At 36.5% G+C, this 20,631-nt stretch overlaps 1 protein-coding gene across 2 annotated transcripts in view; it reads right to left on the bottom strand.

Annotated features, from left to right (window-relative positions):
- DUS2 (dihydrouridine synthase 2) overlaps positions 1-20,631 on the bottom strand; it is a 28,331-nt gene that overhangs the window by 7,554 nt on the left and 146 nt on the right. Inside the window, exons 2-11 of one of the 2 annotated variants that reach the window (XM_054840095.1) lie at positions 20,032-20,171; positions 17,016-17,061; positions 15,390-15,481; positions 14,444-14,487; positions 13,584-13,644; positions 11,565-11,612; positions 8,235-8,300; positions 3,764-3,834; positions 3,191-3,277; positions 790-958 (exon numbers count right to left, since the gene is read on the bottom strand). In XM_054840095.1, coding sequence (XP_054696070.1) covers positions 790-958; positions 3,191-3,277; positions 3,764-3,834; positions 8,235-8,300; positions 11,565-11,612; positions 13,584-13,644; positions 14,444-14,487; positions 15,390-15,481; positions 17,016-17,061; positions 20,032-20,171 — 824 coding nt within the window. Of the gene's footprint in view, positions 1-789; positions 959-3,190; positions 3,278-3,763; positions 3,835-8,234; positions 8,301-11,564; positions 11,613-13,579; positions 13,645-14,443; positions 14,488-15,389; positions 15,482-17,015; positions 17,062-20,031; positions 20,593-20,631 lie in introns of those variants that run through there. The other variant, XM_054840096.1, reaches the window with a different exon arrangement.

Below are 20,631 nucleotides of genomic sequence, written 5' to 3'. Positions count from 1 at the left end.
ATGCTGATTATTTTGGCATGCTTTCATGAACAGAAGTTCCACTTATTCATACACTTAGGAAGAAAGAGTTGACCAGTTTACATAACTAAAGATGCAGTGATATTTTAGTAACTAGTTAATGGCAGTCCAAATTTTCAAAAACAAAAAAAATTAAATTGATGACATGACCAAAGCCACAGATTTCTGATTTATTTCCTATTATGTCATTAAAATTGTGCATTTTGAATAACAAATAAAACTTTATATAACAGATGACTTGGCTCATGGAGCTACAGATCTACAGCATTACTTTACTGACAAATCATTCGCTTTGCTTCCCTGTGTTAAAAATTCTTGACGGTATTTGTGAAAAGCAATTAATTTCTAAAAATGAATCCAGCAGGACCTAAGTATTTAATATTTCTTCACATTTCTGTTCATTATTATTTGTACTATTTGTTACTATTGTAACATTTGCTTATGTATCATTACCTTTTCAAATTCCTAGACATTTTTAGATAGCCTTGTAAGCCTCACAAATGTTTCCAAGAAACTAGGGCTTAAAAAGCACGGTATGTAAGAAAAGAATGCTCAGAAAAAAACCTGTTTTCTGAATACAGATCTCTGAAAATTTTTTTCTGAACAAAATAAAGTAGAGGAAGCAATGGTTGATTTGCAAGACTCATGTCATATGCAATACGTTAAAATATCCCCAGAGCCTAAGTCTTTGAAATTAAGAGGAGTTAGTAAGATTTGGATTAACAATTCTAAACAACGTTAACTACAAGCAAGATCTTCCAGAAAACATACGTATTTGATGTAATCTTGCATGACTTCCTTCAAGGAGAAAAGACCCTCTTTTCTGAAGATAGAAGGGTTCCACATGGCAGCACGAGCTATCATTACTGATGAGGCAGCTGTTGCTTTCTGGAAGGTCTCAATATCTGTATATTCTTTGATGAAGTCATGAGATCCTCCACTAAAAATTAACATCACTATTATAATCATGAAAGTTTCATTTGCTATTACTTGTACTTTAACACACTCTTGTATTTTTAATGTGATATTACATCATTAATGGTGGCAGAGTCTATGTAGGATATTATCTCAAATCTAAAAGAATAAATGGGTCTGACAGTTTTATTACCAATTGCTCATTAAAACATTGATCATATATATTTTGTTATCTGCATACTTTTCTTAAAAATAGAAGACTTTTTATGAAGAAAGGATATAGTTTGTGTTTTACACAATTCTTAATGGATAAGGGTCACAAAGAATCACATCCACATTCTTTGAAAAATGATACCTTGTAATTGTCAGTTCTGTAACCTTCAACTGCATACTAATTGTGCACAAGTGATACTCAAAACAAGTTAAGCATGGACAGCATCATTCCGTTTTCACTCTGGAGAGTACCTACAAGTAGTACTTCTGGATCAGTTACACAGCACTAAGTTAAATGAAGGTTGCACTGCTTCTGTTGTACTGCCTCTGCTTTCAAGTCAGCAAGTCTGATGTGTTAGTAAGCAAAAAAAACCCCACCACTTTAACCACCTTTTCTTTCTCTTAAAGTTTCACTTCACAACATGTTTTAAATGTAAAGTAAAAGTTGAACTTCTGAACTATAAAGAGTAGGATCTTCATCCCTTCAGAAGTAGAAACACTATTAAATTCAAAATAAAAACTAGAGAATGATAAATTACTTTAAAACCAGACATATATTGTGAAGACAAAACAAGTCTAATGCACTAATGAAAGATGATTACATAGACATAGTATCATGCTAGAAATCATAGTATCAATTCAAATTTTCTTGCCTTTGTTTAGCACTAGCCTACTTCCTTTTAATCACTCCTGTATATTTACTGAGCAAGCTTGAAGTACAAGTGGTTAAAATTTTCAAAATTTCTTTAGAGAAGGAAGAGTTTCATTAAGTGGATTTAAAACAAAGCACATATCCTTTCCAGAGAAACCATAAAAAAATGGGATTGTTAAGGTTAGTTCAGCATGTTGGGACACTTGCAATGAAGTAAACTGATATAGTGATTAATTAGAAGCAATTTATCAACAATAAACCTCTGATATTTTTATATCTTAGTTGTACACTTCTACATCATAGACAGTACTTATACATAGTTGACATTTCTGTGACATGCCTAAAATCTAAGAAAAAATTGTTAGCCTCATCTTTTACTTAGGCAAACAAAGAATTCATGGCAATGTACAATGTGAATTTTGCTTGTTTTTTTAATTCCATATTGTTTAAAAGATTATTCTGAAATCTAGAAAGGGGGTGAACCACTGAAAAGTGGATCAAGAAAGATTATCACAATGAAATATCTCCTTTGGCCATTACAGAAACAGGTCTTCTAACAGCAAAAACCATGACTTTCAACCTATTTTCTATATAGAAATATGAACAGGAAAACAGTTCTCAAATTCCTGATCCAAGTACATGGTTTGCAGAGACGCAGCTTTTCCATGAAAACTCAAGATCAATGAAGAGAGAACTTCATTTAAGGACACTCTTTCTCTGGCCAAGGATATTCTACTGCCACTTATAAGCAGGTAAAACATCTAAATATCTTGGTCAGGCAGATCAGAAACAATTCAGGACAGTTTGATACTTTTTCATTACCCTCTGCTTCCAAGATTGCTCTTAAAACTTACTTGTTTGTAACTAAACTTTTCTAAGACTGAGTTCCTTATTTTACTATCACAGAGTTATTGAAGGATCTGTCAATACAAGCACACAGATTCAGTGGGATCATGTCCTTGTGTCTGGAGACTAAGGAGGTCTTAGGGAAATGTGAGGCCACAGAATATAACACTGGTTTTGACCAGTGGGACAGGTGATCTCTAACGTGCAGGTGTCCAAGATACACAGTAGCAGGGTTAAAACCAGTCATTGCACAGAACTTAAAAGCATAAAGAATTCAACTGCTGGATGCAACCAGAAATGACTTGCATGGGATAGATTGTGACACACAAAAGCAATACTTTGTGAAAAATACATGGAATTTTTAAACTAAAAACTGAGATATGGTGATATTTCATAAGGCCAGCTTCTGTCACTGCTACCTCTGTTCACATTTGATCTTTGGCAACAGGCAATGTTATATTTGTCCTATGTGAAGGATCTTTTTTCCACACTTGCAAATCTTAAGTACAGGCATCTAGCAATAATAAGCTCATTAGTCCAACTTACTTTGCTATTACTGGAATGGAGACTGCTTCAGATATGGCTTTGATCACATCACAACGGACAGGGTGCTGAGGCCTCTCCTCCTTCTTCCTTTCCAACACAGAAAAAAAAGTTAGACCAAAGATTTTCTATGGAATTTGTAGATATCTGAATCACAGCAGATGTAACTCAAGGATTATTGGGACACACTTATTTCCACATATTTATCTTATGTATTTGATGCAATTGTCTTTTTTTCTTTGGAAACACAAGAGAAATCCTTCATATCAAATAGGTTTTAAAACATTGTTACTCTAATTCCATAGCCAGATAAGTAGCATTTTTTAGCTACAGAGCATGCAAGATAATTTTAGTTTTATTTGGTCTTTGAGACAAAAAATTTTAGAAAAATAGCAGCCAAGTGGTTCAATTCTCCAATTACTGGCCTGATTTTCTACAACACCAATTTAGTTAACGGTTGAAATCAGAACCAGATATTACATGTAGAGTATACTTTAGTCACATCTTACTGTGCTACGTACATCAGCAAACAAACAAAAAAATAATCTAAGTCTCTCCTGCCTAAAATCTATTTACCTTCCATGGACTGCAATGGCAGCAATACCAGTTTTTTCTATTCTCTTTACCAGATTCACAGTATCCTCAACCTGAGGGATAAGAGAGAATAACGTGATTTTAGTTCAAAGAAAAAACAATAACTATCATACAATCATTGTACAAACAAATGATGGAAGTCTTTTCTTTTGTCAAGAGGGATATGATTCCTATTTCAACAGTAGCTCCCAACATGCATAACCATTTATTATATACTTCAATTACAGAACTACATATTAAAGCAAAAAGCATAATACATTTTCAGTACTTCCTTGAAACTACAGATTGCAAGTTTTCTCAAATCAGGTATCACGATACTCTGTAGTAGGAGAGTATTTTTCCAATGGGTTTTTAGACTGTCATTTGAAAGTGATACAAAACACTTGATTAGCAAGTCCACACTAATGACTAGTCTGTAAATTGTAGTTGAAATGCATCTTAATAAGAGGATGCCCTCTGAAATCAATGTAACATGCAATCACACATCTATAATCATAGAATCATAGAATGGTTTGGGTTGGAAGGGACCTCAAAGACCATCTAGTTCCAACCCCCTGCTGCGGGCAGGGACACCCTCCACTAGACCACGTTGCCCAGAGCCTCATCCAGCCTGGTCTTAAACACTTCCAGGGATGGGGCCTCCACAACCTCTCTGGGCAACCTGTTCCAGTGCCTCACCACTCTTAACAGTAAAGAATTTCTTTCTAACATCTAATCTAAATCAACCCTCCTTCAGCTTAAACCCATTACCCCTTGTACTGTCGCTACACTCCCTCATAAATAGCCCCTCACCATCTTTCCCATAGCCCCTTCAGATACTGGAAGGCCACAATTAGATCTCCCCGGAGCCGCCTTTTCTCCAGGCTGAACAATCCCAACTCTCTCAGCCTGTCCTTACAGGAGAGGTGCTCCATCCCTCCGATCAGCTTCATGGCCTCCTCTGGACTCGCTCCAACAGCTCCATGTCTCTCCTGTACTGGGGCCCCCAGAGCTGGACGCAGTACTCCAGGTGGGGTCTCACCAGAGTGGAGTAGAGGGGCAGGATCACCTCCCTCGACCTGCTGGTCACACCTCTTTTGATGCAGCCCAGGACACGGCTGGCTTTCTGGGCTGCAAGCGCACACTGCCGGCTCATGTGGAGCTTCTCATCAACCAATACCCCCAAGTCCTTCTCCTCAGGGCTGCTTTCAATCCATTCCTCACCCAGCCTATAGTCGTACTTGGGATTGCACCGACCCACATGCAGAACCTTGCACTTGGCCTTGTTGAGCTTCATGCAGTTCGCACGGGCCCACCTCTCCAGCCTGTCAAGGTCCCTCTGGATGGCATCCCTTCCCTCCAGCGTGTCGACCACACCACACAGCTTGGTGTCGTTGGCAAACTTGCTGAGGGTGCACTCGATCCCACTGTCCCTGTCGCCGACAAAGATGTTAAACAGTGCCGGTCCCAGTACCGACCCCCTGAGGAATGCCACTCGTCACTGTTCTCCACTTGGACGTTGAGCCATTGACCATAACTCTGAGTGTGACCATCCAGCCAATTCCTTATCCATCCTTATTCCTCTCAAATGTGTCTTAAAAACCTAGTATCTAAAAAATTCCAATTATATTTGTGCATGAGCAGCGAATCAAAAGATACAGGGGAAAAAGGAGAAGCTCCCAGTATATCTTCAAGAGGTAAGATGCTGTTAAAAGGCAGAAAGAAATTAGGCACACTGCTGGATTAGCCTGTCTTGTGCCGCTTATGCCAAACAAAAAAAGGTAAGGAACAGTTTCTTTTCAAAAGCTGGAGAATGATCTGTGGCCCATCACAAAAACAGCACATTCAGTCTTTGAAAAACGCAACATCTACCAACTGGCATGGGCCTAGAGACAAAAGCTCACCTGCTGTTCTGATGGATGACATGTTATGCAAAAGCAGCTTGAAACAAAAAGGAAGAGGCTCTAGGATAGTTGTAGAAAATAAAAAGGAGAGGTGCCAGTTCTTTGGTTTAATACTTGAGAACAAAAATTACCTTAGTTACTGATTCTTTTCATACATGCTTCATTTGTTCATTTAATCATTTTAAGTGCACGTGTAAAAGACTTTTGAACAATAGCTAGCTCAGTTACAGTTCATGCATCTACAGAAACATCTATCCAGTTCATCTGCAATCACAGTATCTAGGCAGGTAAGTAAATTTACAATTGCAAAATAATCAGTCATTTAAAGAGAAGGCACACCATCTCCTGGAGGTTTAAAAAGTATGTAGGGAATTCAATTTAAAAAATCCAGTAAGAAAGCTACGTCAGCTGTAAAAGGAAAAGAGTACCTATGTATTTTCACTACATTCTTAGTATTTAAATTCTAGAAAAATACTGACAAAAAAAAGTAACAGCTTTAGCAATGTAACAGTCTTACCACAATTTCTTTGCAATGAATGATTGCACCCAAGAATCTATCTAGAAAAAAGGTCATTCTAGTTACAATGAAGGTGTTGCTTCTGAGAAGGAAGATTATGAACCTCTTTGTATTAGCTAGCAATTTCAGTGCTTCAATCTATCAAAGAGTTTCTAAAAAGGCTGCAGAAGGTGTTTTTAATTCGGGTATCATTTGTAGTATTTATTGCTGTCATTGCATGTACAGTAAATCAGGAATCAAATGCAAAATTTCCTTGCAGCGTAGAATATGAGTAGTTTATAGAGCATAGGCAGTTTTCTTTTGTAAACACAATTTCAGTAGCAAAATCTTCATTGTTAACATGAATGTTGGAAGTTGAAGGTGTAACATTAGGACTTGGTCTTTCCCTCTTGAAGTTTAAACTTCAAGCAGACTGTCAAGAAATTCCAAGTTAATTACACTGTGCTTATTACTCTCAGTCAATTCCACATTTGGTGGTAGTCTTTTAAAATAAGGGTGCATTTTTCCTTTTTATTTTCATGTAGTGTTTATCCACCAGTAAAAGCTTTGGGATTAACTTAGTGGTTACAATAAACAGGACTAAAATGCTTTTTCAATAGAAGTATCCACATTTGGAGTTCAATGGAATAAAACCATGTGTAGACATTTAATGTTTAGTATTTTCTTGACTTTTTACATTAGAGAGGAGAAATAAAGTTTGGCATCTGATGTGAGCAGCCAGAAAGGTGACCTGGTTGGAAGGGGAAAATTACTGAACAGAAGAAAATATCTTTCAAAAAATGCCTGCCAGCCTGAAAACCATTAGCCTGGGAACTAGGCCATTGAATCAGAAGCATCCCTGGTAAGCACAGCTGGGTACCTAAAAACCAGAGACATCTTCAGATACCATTCATAAGTGCAAAACCAAGGAACTGTATCAGCAACTCATCCTCTGAAAAGGTAGAAAATAGTCTGGAAAAAGAGGAAAACATCCTGAAAAAGAAAAAACCTGTAACTGCCATCAGCTATTCTAACTACAAGAACAAGAAAAGTGTCTGGAAAAAATAAAAATCGGTCTGAAAGGACAGAAAACCATTATCTATTGGCTGCCCCAGATGAAAAACAGGAATTAACAGCACATACTGGCTGCTCAAGGGGTGGTGTCCTACACTTTCTTATGCCTATGACATAAAAATGTCTTAATTTTTATCCAAAATGAAGCTTCTCTGTCCCTCAGAGCTTCCCATGCTGCACATACTTTTGCTTTTCCAAAACAGGTTGAACTCTCTGCAGAAGCTTACTACGAGATCTTGGATTCTTGCTGACTCCAAACTCCATGCCACACATCACCTTTGGAGTGAGTGTCTGTCTGTTACTTTACTGGTCCCTCTCCAGGCCTACTTTTGGGGTTGGTTCAGTTTGTCTTCCTACTTCTGGGATGGCTGGGTCCCCTTTTGGGATCTAATGCACTTGATAACAGTATTATTACTATGAACATACATATATATAAAATATATATGTCTATAAAAAAAGTCATCTCAATTATATCTGCTGTTATACTATTGATAGGTTTGCTTCACTAGTGATAAGTTTGTAGTAACTTGTAATAGCATATACCTACTTGATTGTTGCTGTTATTGATTGTTGCTATAATTGATTGCTGCCATATTAATCATTGCTGTTAAACTATTGATTGTTGCTACTAATAATTGGTAATAGCTTGAGATATATATGTATCTATCTTGCTTTATTAATCATAGGTCTATTTGCTATGGTGATTTTTGTGGTATTTGTGGTAATCTGTAATAAAGTTGAGAAATTTAGGGGATAAAAGCCTCTGTGTCCTTGCGTATCATGGAATCTGACAAACTCACAATCATGATCTCTATACACCTGCAGGTCAGATAACCCTTTAGATCATGACAGCATCTCCAAACAAAATTATAATTCCAAGTGCTATTTCACAGTAACAGGTCTAAAACGCCAATATATTAGAATGCCACATACTCTAATTGATTTTAAATCACAGAAATAAAAAACCTAAACACTGTAGCATAATGATTTATGTTCTTACTGAAGGCAAAATGCGGATTTTGCAGGTTACTGGTTTACAAATTCCTTTAACAAGGGTAGTCAATATCTGGAAAAAGAAAAGAAGACAAAAATGTGATCACAACAGTGACATTAAAGCAGCTCTCCTCATTTCTCTCCTGAAGATACAAAGAAATTGGAGTAATAGTTACACTTCCTCTACAAAGAATCTTACATGCTAGACAGACACATCCAGTCTGTAATAGAGTATATCATTTTATCTGATATACAAACCTATTTCTAGTCTAAGCCATTTTTATTTCCACTTCCTTTTTTAACTGGATTTTTACAGAGCAATTAACTGCTGCTGGAGTTTCAACACTATTTTTAATATGAGGTGACCAGTAAAATCTGGTAATTTCAAAATAATGTGCAAAGGTTTTTCATTTTCATGCAACTGTTTTTACAGTTGTCTTATATTAGAGTCATAAGTTTCTTATGAAAATTATATGTAAGTATTCCCTAAAAAGAGATTTTTTCCAAAAGGGAAGAAAGCCTTCAAAATGGAAGAAGAAGAAAAAAAAGAGAGAGGGGAATATCAAGCAGCATCACTGAATCATCTAAAAGAAAACAAAGGTGGTAAACTGAATTCCATGCTTCACACAAAGCACATTTTATTCATTAAAACAAACTCAGAATAGGCAGACAAATGATCAGTTGTTAGGTTAACCATCAAAGAACTGAGCTGTGGAAAGAATCTCTTTTTCACAGGCTGAATTTAAGTCCAACAGACCATACCTAAAAGGGCCACGTAATGGCCTATACATGTTTAAATCACTGTATGATTATACAGTAAGTGGTACCAGAAATCCAATAGCTCTCTAAATATAAGAGTGGAAACCAGCTGATCCTGACTCTTTAGAAATATACTTGGTTTTCAACTGTTTTTTGAGATATTACCATGCATGTTACTCTGAGTACACTTCCTTGTATAAAATGGATGGAACTGCAGGTAAATGATTTCTTTCAGAGTTGTATATACCATGAAACTTGAATTTTGTTTACTATTACTGCCCTTATTTAGCTTCCCAATACAGAAATGGGCTGTTACAGCTAGCACTCACAAGTTCTTATACTTAGAACGAGTAAATAGTGTCACCTTGCACTGTCTACTCAAATCTTTCCTCAGTAGTGTTCTCTCAAATAAAACAGTAACATCCAATAAAATTATCTAAAACACTCCTCTCTAGTAGTTTTAATTTGTATTATTTTTTGCATAAAAATCTAAAACATTGTTTTCCAAACATCTTCACTATAATATTTCTCTTACAATAGCATCATCAGCAAATCTTGTAAGTTTTCAGTGTCAGCCTCTTTAAGGATTCCAATGTGAGAACCAAATTCTACACTTTTTAATCATACGGAAAGCTTGATTTGGACCTGTAATTTCAGATGTCTTTTGCAGGCTATGAGTTTAGTTATCCCTGTCCAGTTGGCTAAGAGTAATTTTTATGCCTAAGATTTTGCTGCCCGTTAACCTCTTAAATTGAAAAGAAAATTCCAAGTTTTTGAACATCAAGCTTTCTGCTCTTCTGAAGATCAAAACAAAAGGTAATGGTTGTAGAGGGAAAGGGAAGCCATTAGAAATCACATTTACAACTGCCTTTCATTCCTATAAGAAATATTTTTGCTAGATTTACTTCTAGCCTGCTAAATATTTTTCTCTCAATTCCCACTCTTCATTTTTTTTTCTGTCAGCCTTCATCACCTCATACTTCGTAAATTACAATTTAATTCTGGATGGTATCACCTACCATTCATGCAACACCACATAGGCTTCAAAAAATTGGGTTCTGGGTCCAGTTCTGTTGCCTATATTGTTAGCCGACTTTCTGCAGATAACACTTACCTGATGCTGCTTTCTCTTTTGAAAAATTGAGACTGATACCAACCTTCTCTAAAAACGTTTTGAGATCCAGACTGGATCACTTGTACTTTTGCTTTTCCCATCAGCTAATGAAAGAGAGAGTACTAGGTCCAGTCTATTCCATTTAAACTCTTGCTTTAGCACAATTAATAATGCTTCCAGTTGCTGAATGGTCAGTTTATACAGCTTGGCTAACAACGTGGCTCTTGACACCAACAGATTCTTACATTTGGCAAAAGGCTAACACTCCATCATGATTATAACTTTGATAACATGCCCTTCTAATGACATGTCCTCAGAGAATGAAATACATGATGCCCAGCAACCTGTTTTCATGTCTGAACTTACAGAGAATAGTAACTATGCAATAGATCAGTTTGTTGAAACTGCAGAAGTCCTACTAGCCTACAAAGCTGAATGGTGTTATCACAGTAAGATGAAGCACTCACAAAAGAAACACTGACACAACATCCGTTTCAGACAGAAGGAAAAGGCATGAACTGCAGGAATCAGAAAGACACTGACTATCATTCAGTGGGAAAAAAAAAAAGAAAAAAGTCGAGCAGATGAATGTAGAGAGTCTGGTCTCTTTAAAAGACTGATCAAAGAACCCTTAAAACAAAACTCAAAAGCCACATGGAAAAAGGTAGAGCAATGCCTTTGGTGTTTTTGTTTTGTCCACATCTGCGTACTTTAGCTAGTACAAGAAATAAAGAATAATTGCCTCGAAACATTTGCCAGTCTGTGCCATGATTCAGTTATTACTGAGAGGTGAATTGTAAACTAGAATTGCCCTCAGGAACTCTGAAGGAGGATACAGTAAAAGCTAAAGGGAAGCAAGACAAAGTTCACAGTCAACTCATCGAACTATGAAGAATTAGGTCTTTAAACAGAAAGAAGATAATGAACTACATTCTAAGAATATTCCTGGGAACTCAGAGCAATGTCTGGACTCTGTTTAATCTCAGGAAGCTTAGAAGTCCTTAGATATGTAATATGTTGGGGTCTTTTTCCTATCTATATTACATATAGATAAATGTGTATATATATTTTTCATATAGGTTCCTACAGGTTTTTATATATATATAAAAAAGTATACACAAATAAATATATACATACATATGAACCTTTTTCATACTGGTTCACACAGGGGTTTATACAGATTTACAGACATATGTATGTAAAATTCTGCCCTCTGCAAATATAGCACCACATTGTGAAATTTTTTAAACTGAAAAGCAAGAAGGTAGCAATTTCATAGTCCAGACAGTGACAAGGAGAACTAAATCAGGATTATTTATCCATAACCTTAATTTTAGTATTCAAAACTGATTATTCCACTCTAGCTTTTATAAATTTGTCTTCTATGCATTCATTTCTGCTTCCAGGAGAGCACAGTACATAATACCTTTCAATGCAGTTCAAAACCCACAACATGATACTTACAGACTCTATTTTGTCAGGATCAGACAGCAGTGCTGCGCCCATACCTCCCTGGGAAAATATACAGAAACTGTTACATACTAGGTAAACACATTTTTTTAACTCATTTATTTTTACCTAATAGCAGACCACAGCAAAAGTACAATGTTATATTAAGGAGGGAGCTGGGGCAAAATCTAAAATGCAGGAGCATTAGTGAACATTTTGGTAAAACATTTCCTAGATTTGTATCAGAATAATGAAACAGTAATTCAGGGCACCAACTTGCTCCCATTATTTCATGGAGCAGACAGAATTTCAAAAAGCCATTTTTAGCAATTGTAATCATCTGGTTTCTACTCATTGACAGCTGAATAGATTTAATGTTTTAACATTACACACCACATTTGAGAGGTCTTCATGTCAGTAGTTTCTGTCTACACACTACATTTAGAAAAACAAGCTAAGACAAATTAAGTGGCTGTATTGAACACAAATCATGAACACTTCATCAATTTAATATTTTAGCTGTTCTTCCTGTACTACTTCATCTGCATACATATATCTAGAGGCCAAGAGGTAGCCATAAGAAATAAGTTCAAAATCGTATGAACTTTTTTGACGCAAAACTACTGTCAGAGAATAACCTTTCACCAGCAATTGAATTTTTGATCTTTCATCCAAGTACAGGGTGGATGTTTTGGTGTTTTGTTCTTAATTATGATTCTGTGGAAGAATAGTCTTCCATGTAATTAGTTATAATGCAGAAGAAAGTAATAAAGGCTAAAGAAAACATTACTGGAAATATCATCAGATCATTATGAATTTAATGACATGTCCTCAACACGACTACAGTTCCTTAGTAATACCACTTTATCTCAAAAGCCATCTGGCAGAAAACCAGAGGAAGTTACCATTTACATTTGTGCTCTTGCTTTAGTAAAAGGCTAGTAAAAAGCTTCCTTCCATGGAAAGACAGGTAACAATTAGCAAGTGAAAGTACCGCCCGTGTGGATATATTGTTTTTCCTGTTTAAAGGATGAAGCATTACAGCTTCACATGACAGAGAACTTGCTCCAAATGCTAAAAATGCCAATACTACAAAGACTAGAGGATAGAAAGTTTAAATGCAACAGCCAGGCTTCCTCCTTGGAATGAAGTTTTAAGTCTAAGTTGAAGTTCTTTGACAATAAGTGCAAAATTTCTCTCCTCTATCCTGCATGAACACCTGACATCAAAATGGAGCTCCACGGTCTAATTCACTGATATTTTACCTATACACTAACTGTACAGTGCTAACAACCAGTTTGACTAGTCCTCTACCATCTGTGGCTAAAACAGTAGTTTAGAATTGCATGTGCTTAACTAAAATAAAGTTTTAACAGATTCATCTTCCTCCCACTTAAAATTGACCAATAATTGAACTCAGCATTGCTAAGTTGCAAATGTTTACTTCCTCAGATGACAAACTGTGATTCCTTTTTTTATTAAGGCTAAGCAGAAAATACTTCTCTCATCCAAAAGTGACCTCGGGAAAACATAAAAAACCCAACACTTTATTTTGTCCCACCTTACAGAATTTACTTTTAAATGGAACATACAACATAGCCTGTCAGTTTTTGTAATTCTAAATAGCATTAACTTTGTACAATAACACAATTTAACAATCTCACTACATTTTTCTCAATGTTCAGTGGTTGTCTCAACAGAAAATACAATCACTGCTTGCTCAGTGGTACATGTCCACACTAACCTGAGCTTATAAACTTCACACGTGCTTACTCACTTAAGGATATGTATGTTTAATTTTATGACCAAACCTATTCTTACGGGAGATTTCTAATAGACTATGTTATTTTACTGTATTAGGGGCATGACACCTTCAAGACTCTCTTGTTTATTGCAAAAAAATAAATTCAAGTTTTTCTGCATGAAAATTTTACTGCTTGAATTTGTTCAATCCAGAAAAGCAGAACATGTATTCCACACTCCACACCTCTAAGAAAGTGGAAAGTTATTTAAGAGTAATCAAAATCCACTTGCCTTAGTAGAATATTCTTTTGGGCATCCCATGTTGATATCAATACCAGCTACATCACTCTCTCTGGAAGAGAAGAAAGAAACAATTAAAAGTATTTTTCAGCATATTAGAACAAGAACCAGAAAACAGAAATCTTTCCAGGAAGCCTGTTCCATCATCATCAAGGCCTAAATGAGAATTTAAGGTTAAGTTTTTATTTGAACTTCTGAATTTTTAGCTACTCACTTATAAGTTACATACTTATTTTAACAGTGGTCTGAAGATGAGTCTTTCCACAGGTTTCAATGACCAGTGTTGCACATAAGCTGCAAATGCTCATCTTAAATATGTTTCTATAGGATTAAGTATATATAACTACATCCACCACTGTCACTAAAGCAAGTCCTATTGAAACTTCCATCTATTTAAAATCGAGGCTTAAAAACACCTTCTAAAAAGGTTTGAGAGACACTTTTCATTTCTGCAGAATACTTTATTGGGGGCTTCAAGCCACAAAAAGTAGGAGACATTTTCAGGCATATTGGTCTTACTTGCAGCTGTGCAATACCCAGGGAAATTTCATATTGGAGAGATCAAGGACACACTTCCTGCACTAGCAAAGAGCCATCAATCCCAGCATAGAACTTATGCAGCTGCTGCTTTGAGCAAAAATTATTTTAAATAAAAGCTGCAGTTGCATTATTGTACTACTGTCCATTTGAGATGCTACACTTTACTGAGCAGCTCCTACGTAACTTGTCTTTGTCCTATCAAGACCTACCTTGATCCTATCATAAAAAAATGTCTTCCACAATAATTCCTCCATACAAAAAAAACCCCAAACCAACCCACGGTGGTAAGGACGTGAGAGAAGATGACTTACACAAGTTTAGCTACTGCCAGGGCTCTTTCAGCATCTGCCGAACCCTGTTGGTAAAACAAGGGGATTTATAATTAGCAAATATCATCAAGTTAATAAAAAATGTGTTCACTTATAACTATATTTGCTCTAAACATTTAGTACAAAGTGGCAAAGACCCATTAAGGGCACAATGGATAGCCAAAACATTTAGCTAAAGCATGTACTAGAGTCACCCACGGAATGACAAAAGGTGATGCAAAAAGGAATACGGAGAGGTCTGTCCACCCTCTTAACCTAGAGCAGTATCAAATGTTCTTAGCCCATCACCATTAGATATTTATCGCATTCTTAAGAAGCTCCGCTAATAAGAATTCTACAGCCTCTACAAGCAACCTATTCCAGGGCTATCATTACCACTGAAAACCATCTTTTTCAGTATCTAATGCAGTCCACACTTCTCCTTCCCTCCAACCCCCATCATCTCTTATCCTAAACAGAGTGGTCTCAAAGACCAAATTACTATCTTTTTCTCTCCAGCAGCCTTTAATCCATTTGTGCAATGTTAATGCACACATTAATCCTCTCTTGTCTACACTAAACAATGCCATTTCTTTTAGTCTTTCCAGTGAGACTGTTTACTGGACAGTGCAAGACAAACTTGCGATCAAACATCAGCATAATTTATATTTGGTATCTATACATTCAGAAATATATCATAGATTCCTATTATAAAAACAAGCTGCTATCATAAAGCACAGAACTCATCTTAATCACCTCTTCTGAAAACAGCTGTACAGAGAGCTTATAATGTAGCATCCTGATCACATGTATATCAACAGATACCCCCACCTGAAGCATCAAGAAATTGAATATATTGTCTGCAATAGAGAGCTGCTTTAGACTAACATTACTAGCACTACCACATTTAACTATATTATTAGAAGACTACCTGCAGTTGGTTTCTTACCATTTGAAAGACAACACAGTGCCTCTCCCTTTCACAAGTTCTGAAAACAACTCTTTCATTAGGTGCAACAAAGTCCACCGTTTCAAGTACTTCTATATGATATGAGAAACAGATAAAACAGACAAAAATTATATACAAATGTAATCTTAAAGGAAGTCATATGACTACGTAACTTTTAAATAAATGAAAATGCTATCAAATAAGTCCTCCATGAACAGCTGAACTAACGGCACCCTGCCACATGTCCTCGCAGTACATTATTGCACATTGCTGTTTCCCTCCCACAGTACTCCCTAATCATCCCCCAGCCTGTTTCTCTGGCAAGCATCAGCACCAGAACAAGTCCAGTGATGAATCAGCCAGAATGAACATAACAGTACTACTTTTGGTAAGGGGCAGGAGGGGAAAGTAGATTTGTAGTGGACTTCTGTTCCCCAACAAGGGCACTACAAACAACTGTTTCTCATGCCACTCAGCTGGGGAGGTCTCAAAGATATCTTCCTAAAAGCTTGTCTGTGAAAATCGTGTTAGGGCAAATCTAGCCCATGGACCTCAAATTAATAAAAGAATGATATACAGTGAGATCTTGTATGTCTTGCTTCCTTATTGCAGTAGACTAAAATGTGTGTATATTGTAATGTTACAAACAGATAGCATTTATAAAGACGATTGGAAATTGTCTCTACTACAGTCCAAATGAATTTGTTTCATGGACACTATCAAACTTTTCTTGAAAAATTAAAAGGCTTTGTAACTAATATTAGTAGTTTTGCTCAGAACATTAGATTTTATATTAGCACGTACACATGTAAAAATTCTGAAGAAAAAACAACAACAAAAAAACGCAAAAGAAAACAAGAGTTTTTCACTGTTTATTATTATAATAGCATACAAAGGCAATAGAGAGGCTGAATCCAGTATGTAGATACAGAATTGAGAAGGGTTAGCAGTTAATTACAATTTTATTATTTGTCTTTTTAACCCACATAAAACTAAAAGCTTTAGCATTTTAAACAATACACCAGAACTTTAATGTCCTGTCTATTCCAGCTACTAGTTTCTTTCGCCTACTTCCAGGAAGCATAATGCTGAAAGATTAGTAATGGATTTCCAACACTGATCCCACTTTTCTTAATAAAAAAGGGAAAGACATAATTCCAGGATTTAAAATTATATAGTATTTCACTTCAGAAGGCCTATACCTGCACACCCAGTGACGTGACCTCTGTCAAAGAGTTTAAAAGAAAAATCATTGAAACCTTGTAATAAACTAAGTCAATGGTAGAGAAAGACTTTGTGTCAGGTCTCTAAAAAGAATAATAAACTGTCAGTTACTAATATGTTAACCGTGACATAAATATTTATGGTTTTCCTGAGGGACACTAACTGAACTACTGAAATTCCTTAAGAAGGGAAACTGAAAATTTGAAAGTGTGGAGGAGCAGACAGGTGTAGGGCAGCACTTCAAAAGCTTATTTTAAGTCCTTAGACACAGTTTAGAGAGATTATATGGAATGATACCTCATTATAATCACTATAAAATTACTTCAGAGAAATAATTATCTTTTTACTTAACTAGAAAAAAAGAATGCTTACAGATATTAACAAAAGAAATACTATACTTACCATTTACAACCCTCTTACACTGCAGCATCTTTATGTCAATCAGCTCCTGAGAATAATAAAAATATCTAAGTGAGTTGAAGTGTTTAAGCCACCCAGCTCTAAAGAGTTACCCATTTTATTAAATAACTAGAGATACCAAATATAGAAAAAGAATGCAAATGCAAACAAGAGCTTAACTATACAATACATTCAACTGGAGTTTCCAAATATATTCATATGAATATAGGAATACAACACATTTACATAGCTCTAGAAGAACCATTTTGTTCAAATGCCTATCTAGCAAGCTGGAAACAAAATAGAACGAACTATCTAGAGTGGAAGGTAAGGGTAACTTAATAGTATAGCAACAGATCACCTCAAGAATCAGTATAGGTTGGTACTGGACAAATGCATAGATGAGCAAAACAGCAGTCTTCAGTTTAAGGCTTCTTTACCTTAAGTCTGAGTCTTAACAGTTCTCCACATTTGTTAAAAAACAAAAAAAAACAACCAAAAAAACCCCTTTATATTAGCCTTTACTAGAGAGCTTAACATACAGTTGCCATTCTTCTACAATTTGTGGCTTTCCTTTAGAAACCAGAACTTCAATCTGCGTATATTAACTTAACAGCAGATTTATGCAATTCCATTTATTAAGGACACGTTTGAGTCCTTTCCTCATATGTATCTCATCAACTTGATTATAGGTGAGTTTTAAGACAAACTGACTGGCTTTAATTAACAAAGGGCTACAGCTTGAGCCAATAAAACTTGTTAGCAGCTGAAATAAATATGCAGCTGTAAATCCAACAGTTATATAAATTGAGGAAAAAACCCTCCTATGGTATAGTGTTAGTTACTTGAAGAAGTTCAGTCTACTATAGAATCTTTGCTTTAGCAAATAAGACAAGGTTTAAAGCCTGCTAATTTACAGGTAAGGAATAAGCAAGCAATAAATTAGTCCAATCTCAATCTGTTTACATTATACTATAGGTCTTATAAGTAGTGCTTTTGATTTAAGTTTTTAACTAATGCTTCTTATCAGGTACTGTTTATGTTAAGTTCTGAAACAGCTTTGAGCCCCTAAATATTGATGGGATTGGGGTGAAATAATTAGAAAACAAAAGGATAAATCAAAAACTGGAATTTTACTATATAGGAGTGAAGCTACAAAATACAGTTATCTAGGCTGTTCTATTGCCAAACAACTACAATGTAATTGCCTAAAACAACTCTATTTTATACTATCCTATCAGTTCTTAAGAAAGCCTACAAAATATAATATTTCTGATAAAATTTAAGATAGATCTCTAACTGTAAACACTAATCCATGTCAAAGGCATCCTAACTCTTCTTGTCTCTCAACAGCACTGTGGAAAAAAAGACAGCGTAGGAGATGTTATTTTTGAGGTGAGATAAGGAAAACTACAAGTTCTTGGCTACGGGAATAAGTTTTGTTACATACTGCAACTTGTTAAGTAAGTTTGAGGGTCTCTCCTTTTGAGATACTGTTTCTCTGGAATTGTGCAAAAAGTGTGTGTGAGAAACTGCTTTAGCTATGCTGTTTACAGTGCTGGATAAATTAACTTCTCATACCTGATGACTTTGGCAGTAAGCAAAGTAATACCTTGATGTGTGTGGTTTGTTGTGGGTTTTGGTTGTCCTTTTTTAAAAACAATTTCTACATCATTATCTTCTACTAATTTCCTATACAATCACCCTGTCAAATGTGTGGTTAGTGAAATCCAGTAACTGCTCAGTAACAAGGTTCTTTGCTATTACTAAGAAGTGTAAGAGATATTGTAAAAGCACAAAGGCTGTCTGAACCCTGACTCACTTCTAGTGTTTAAGACTTCTAGATTCTGTAACTCTATACTTGTGATTTCTCTATACATGATCTAAAGTTAGCCTCTCAGAGAACTAAAAAATATATATTCTCAATTAATCCCATGTAAAGCAGAGAGGTCATAATTGATAAACTGGGAAACTGTTAATTATGTTTGTCAAAAGAGGAAAAACATCTTATTACTCCCAATTTTAGGACAGCAGTATCTGTTCTACTGAATGTTGAGATTTCTGAATCATCTAGCAATAACTATTCTTTCACATGGAGGTGATCCAACTAATTAAATAGCACTCATAATTCTAGAAGCTAGAGACAAAAGGTGAGCAGTGGTCAAGATAAAACCAGCATACTGTCTCTCTGAGAACAAATCTTTCCATTCTTCTCTACCACAAAGAGCAGCAAGCTAACTCACAAGAGAACTGCTGTGAAGATTCCTGGAGAACACTGTAAATTACTTATTCTGACAGTTTTTCAGTCTGTTCTACTAGCACAGATCAAACTTTCTCTAGGAAAGAGTACTTAAGCTATGTTTACATTATGTTTAACTCTTTATTGTGTTGTTTTTTTAAAAAAAATCTCAGCTGACTCATGTATCTTGTACTGGTACCTACATTTGAGAAGAGCTAATAGTGCTGAAGGGCAAAATGGGAATACTGATGCACTGCAACAATAAGGATAGTGAAGACTAAGTACCTTAAGTTACAGAGCAGTCCTACCAATATCTGCAGCAAACCAGAGCCTCAACTTCAGGCAGCTTTAAGAAAAGTGGTTAAGCAACAAGGACAGCAGTGCCACAAGGAGTATATATGGATGCTCTGGGTTAGCACAGTAGAACTAGCCAGGTGAGAGGGTAGGTCAGTGTAAGACTTCCTTCAGTGTTATGACTCTGCTCAAAAAATTAAAAATCATACCCTGTGCCCCCCAAAAAACTATCAAAAAGCAAAACATAGTAGAATGTGAGGAAATTGTTATGGTGAATGATTTGTCTAAATTGAAACTTTTGAATGGTCTTAAAATAGGGGTTTGTCATAACTTCAGGACTGCTCAAAGGGAAATGCCCTCAACCATAGAGATTCTTCATTCCCCATTTTTCTAACGAAAAATGTATGTAAGAGGAAAAAGTTCTACAGTAAAGTCTATTTGTACTTCTCTTAATCTTATCAAGTAAGATGGCTTCATTTTTCATACCTCACAGTACACGATATCAGCACCATAGTCCAGAGCAAGAAGACGCATTGGTAATGTTCCCACTCGGACCATTGGAGCCAGGATCTTCTTTCCTCTAAAACAGAGAGGTGTGTTCACCGTCATTCCTGTGGTGGTACTACCTGAAAGAGATAATCAAGAAGGATAGCCATAGTGTCTTTCTTCCTACCTAAACGCCCAGAACTTTCCTTTGGCGGGAAGGGGGCAGAGGGGAGTGCGTGGCCCTGTCAAATCTGACAGGGTTCCTTCCCTCAGTAGCTCGCAGGCCGGCTGCCCCAGCGCTGCTTTACTCAGCTCCCGCGGCCCTGGCGCCAGTTGCGTTGAGCCGTGAGAGAACTCAGCGGCGCCCTGAGGCGTCGTGGTGCCTCCGGCGGCCCACGGGGAGCTCCCCACCGCACGGGCTCCTTCCCCCGCGTGAGAAGCGCCGAACCGGCTCTGCCAGAGCCCCTCAGGGCCATGTTTGCTCCCGCGGGGCGCGGCACGGGGGTCAGCTCTCAGCCGTCAGCTGAAAAGGCAAACGTGAAGGGATCGCCGCCGTCACCGTCGCCTCCTGAGGTACCGGCCGCGCGCGCGCGCCCCCCA

The sequence above is a fragment of the Grus americana genome, chromosome 13 (genome assembly GCF_028858705.1).
Source record: "Grus americana isolate bGruAme1 chromosome 13, bGruAme1.mat, whole genome shotgun sequence".
Taxonomy (NCBI): domain Eukaryota; kingdom Metazoa; phylum Chordata; class Aves; order Gruiformes; family Gruidae; genus Grus; species Grus americana.
This window is presented reverse-complemented; position numbering and strand designations above follow the sequence as displayed.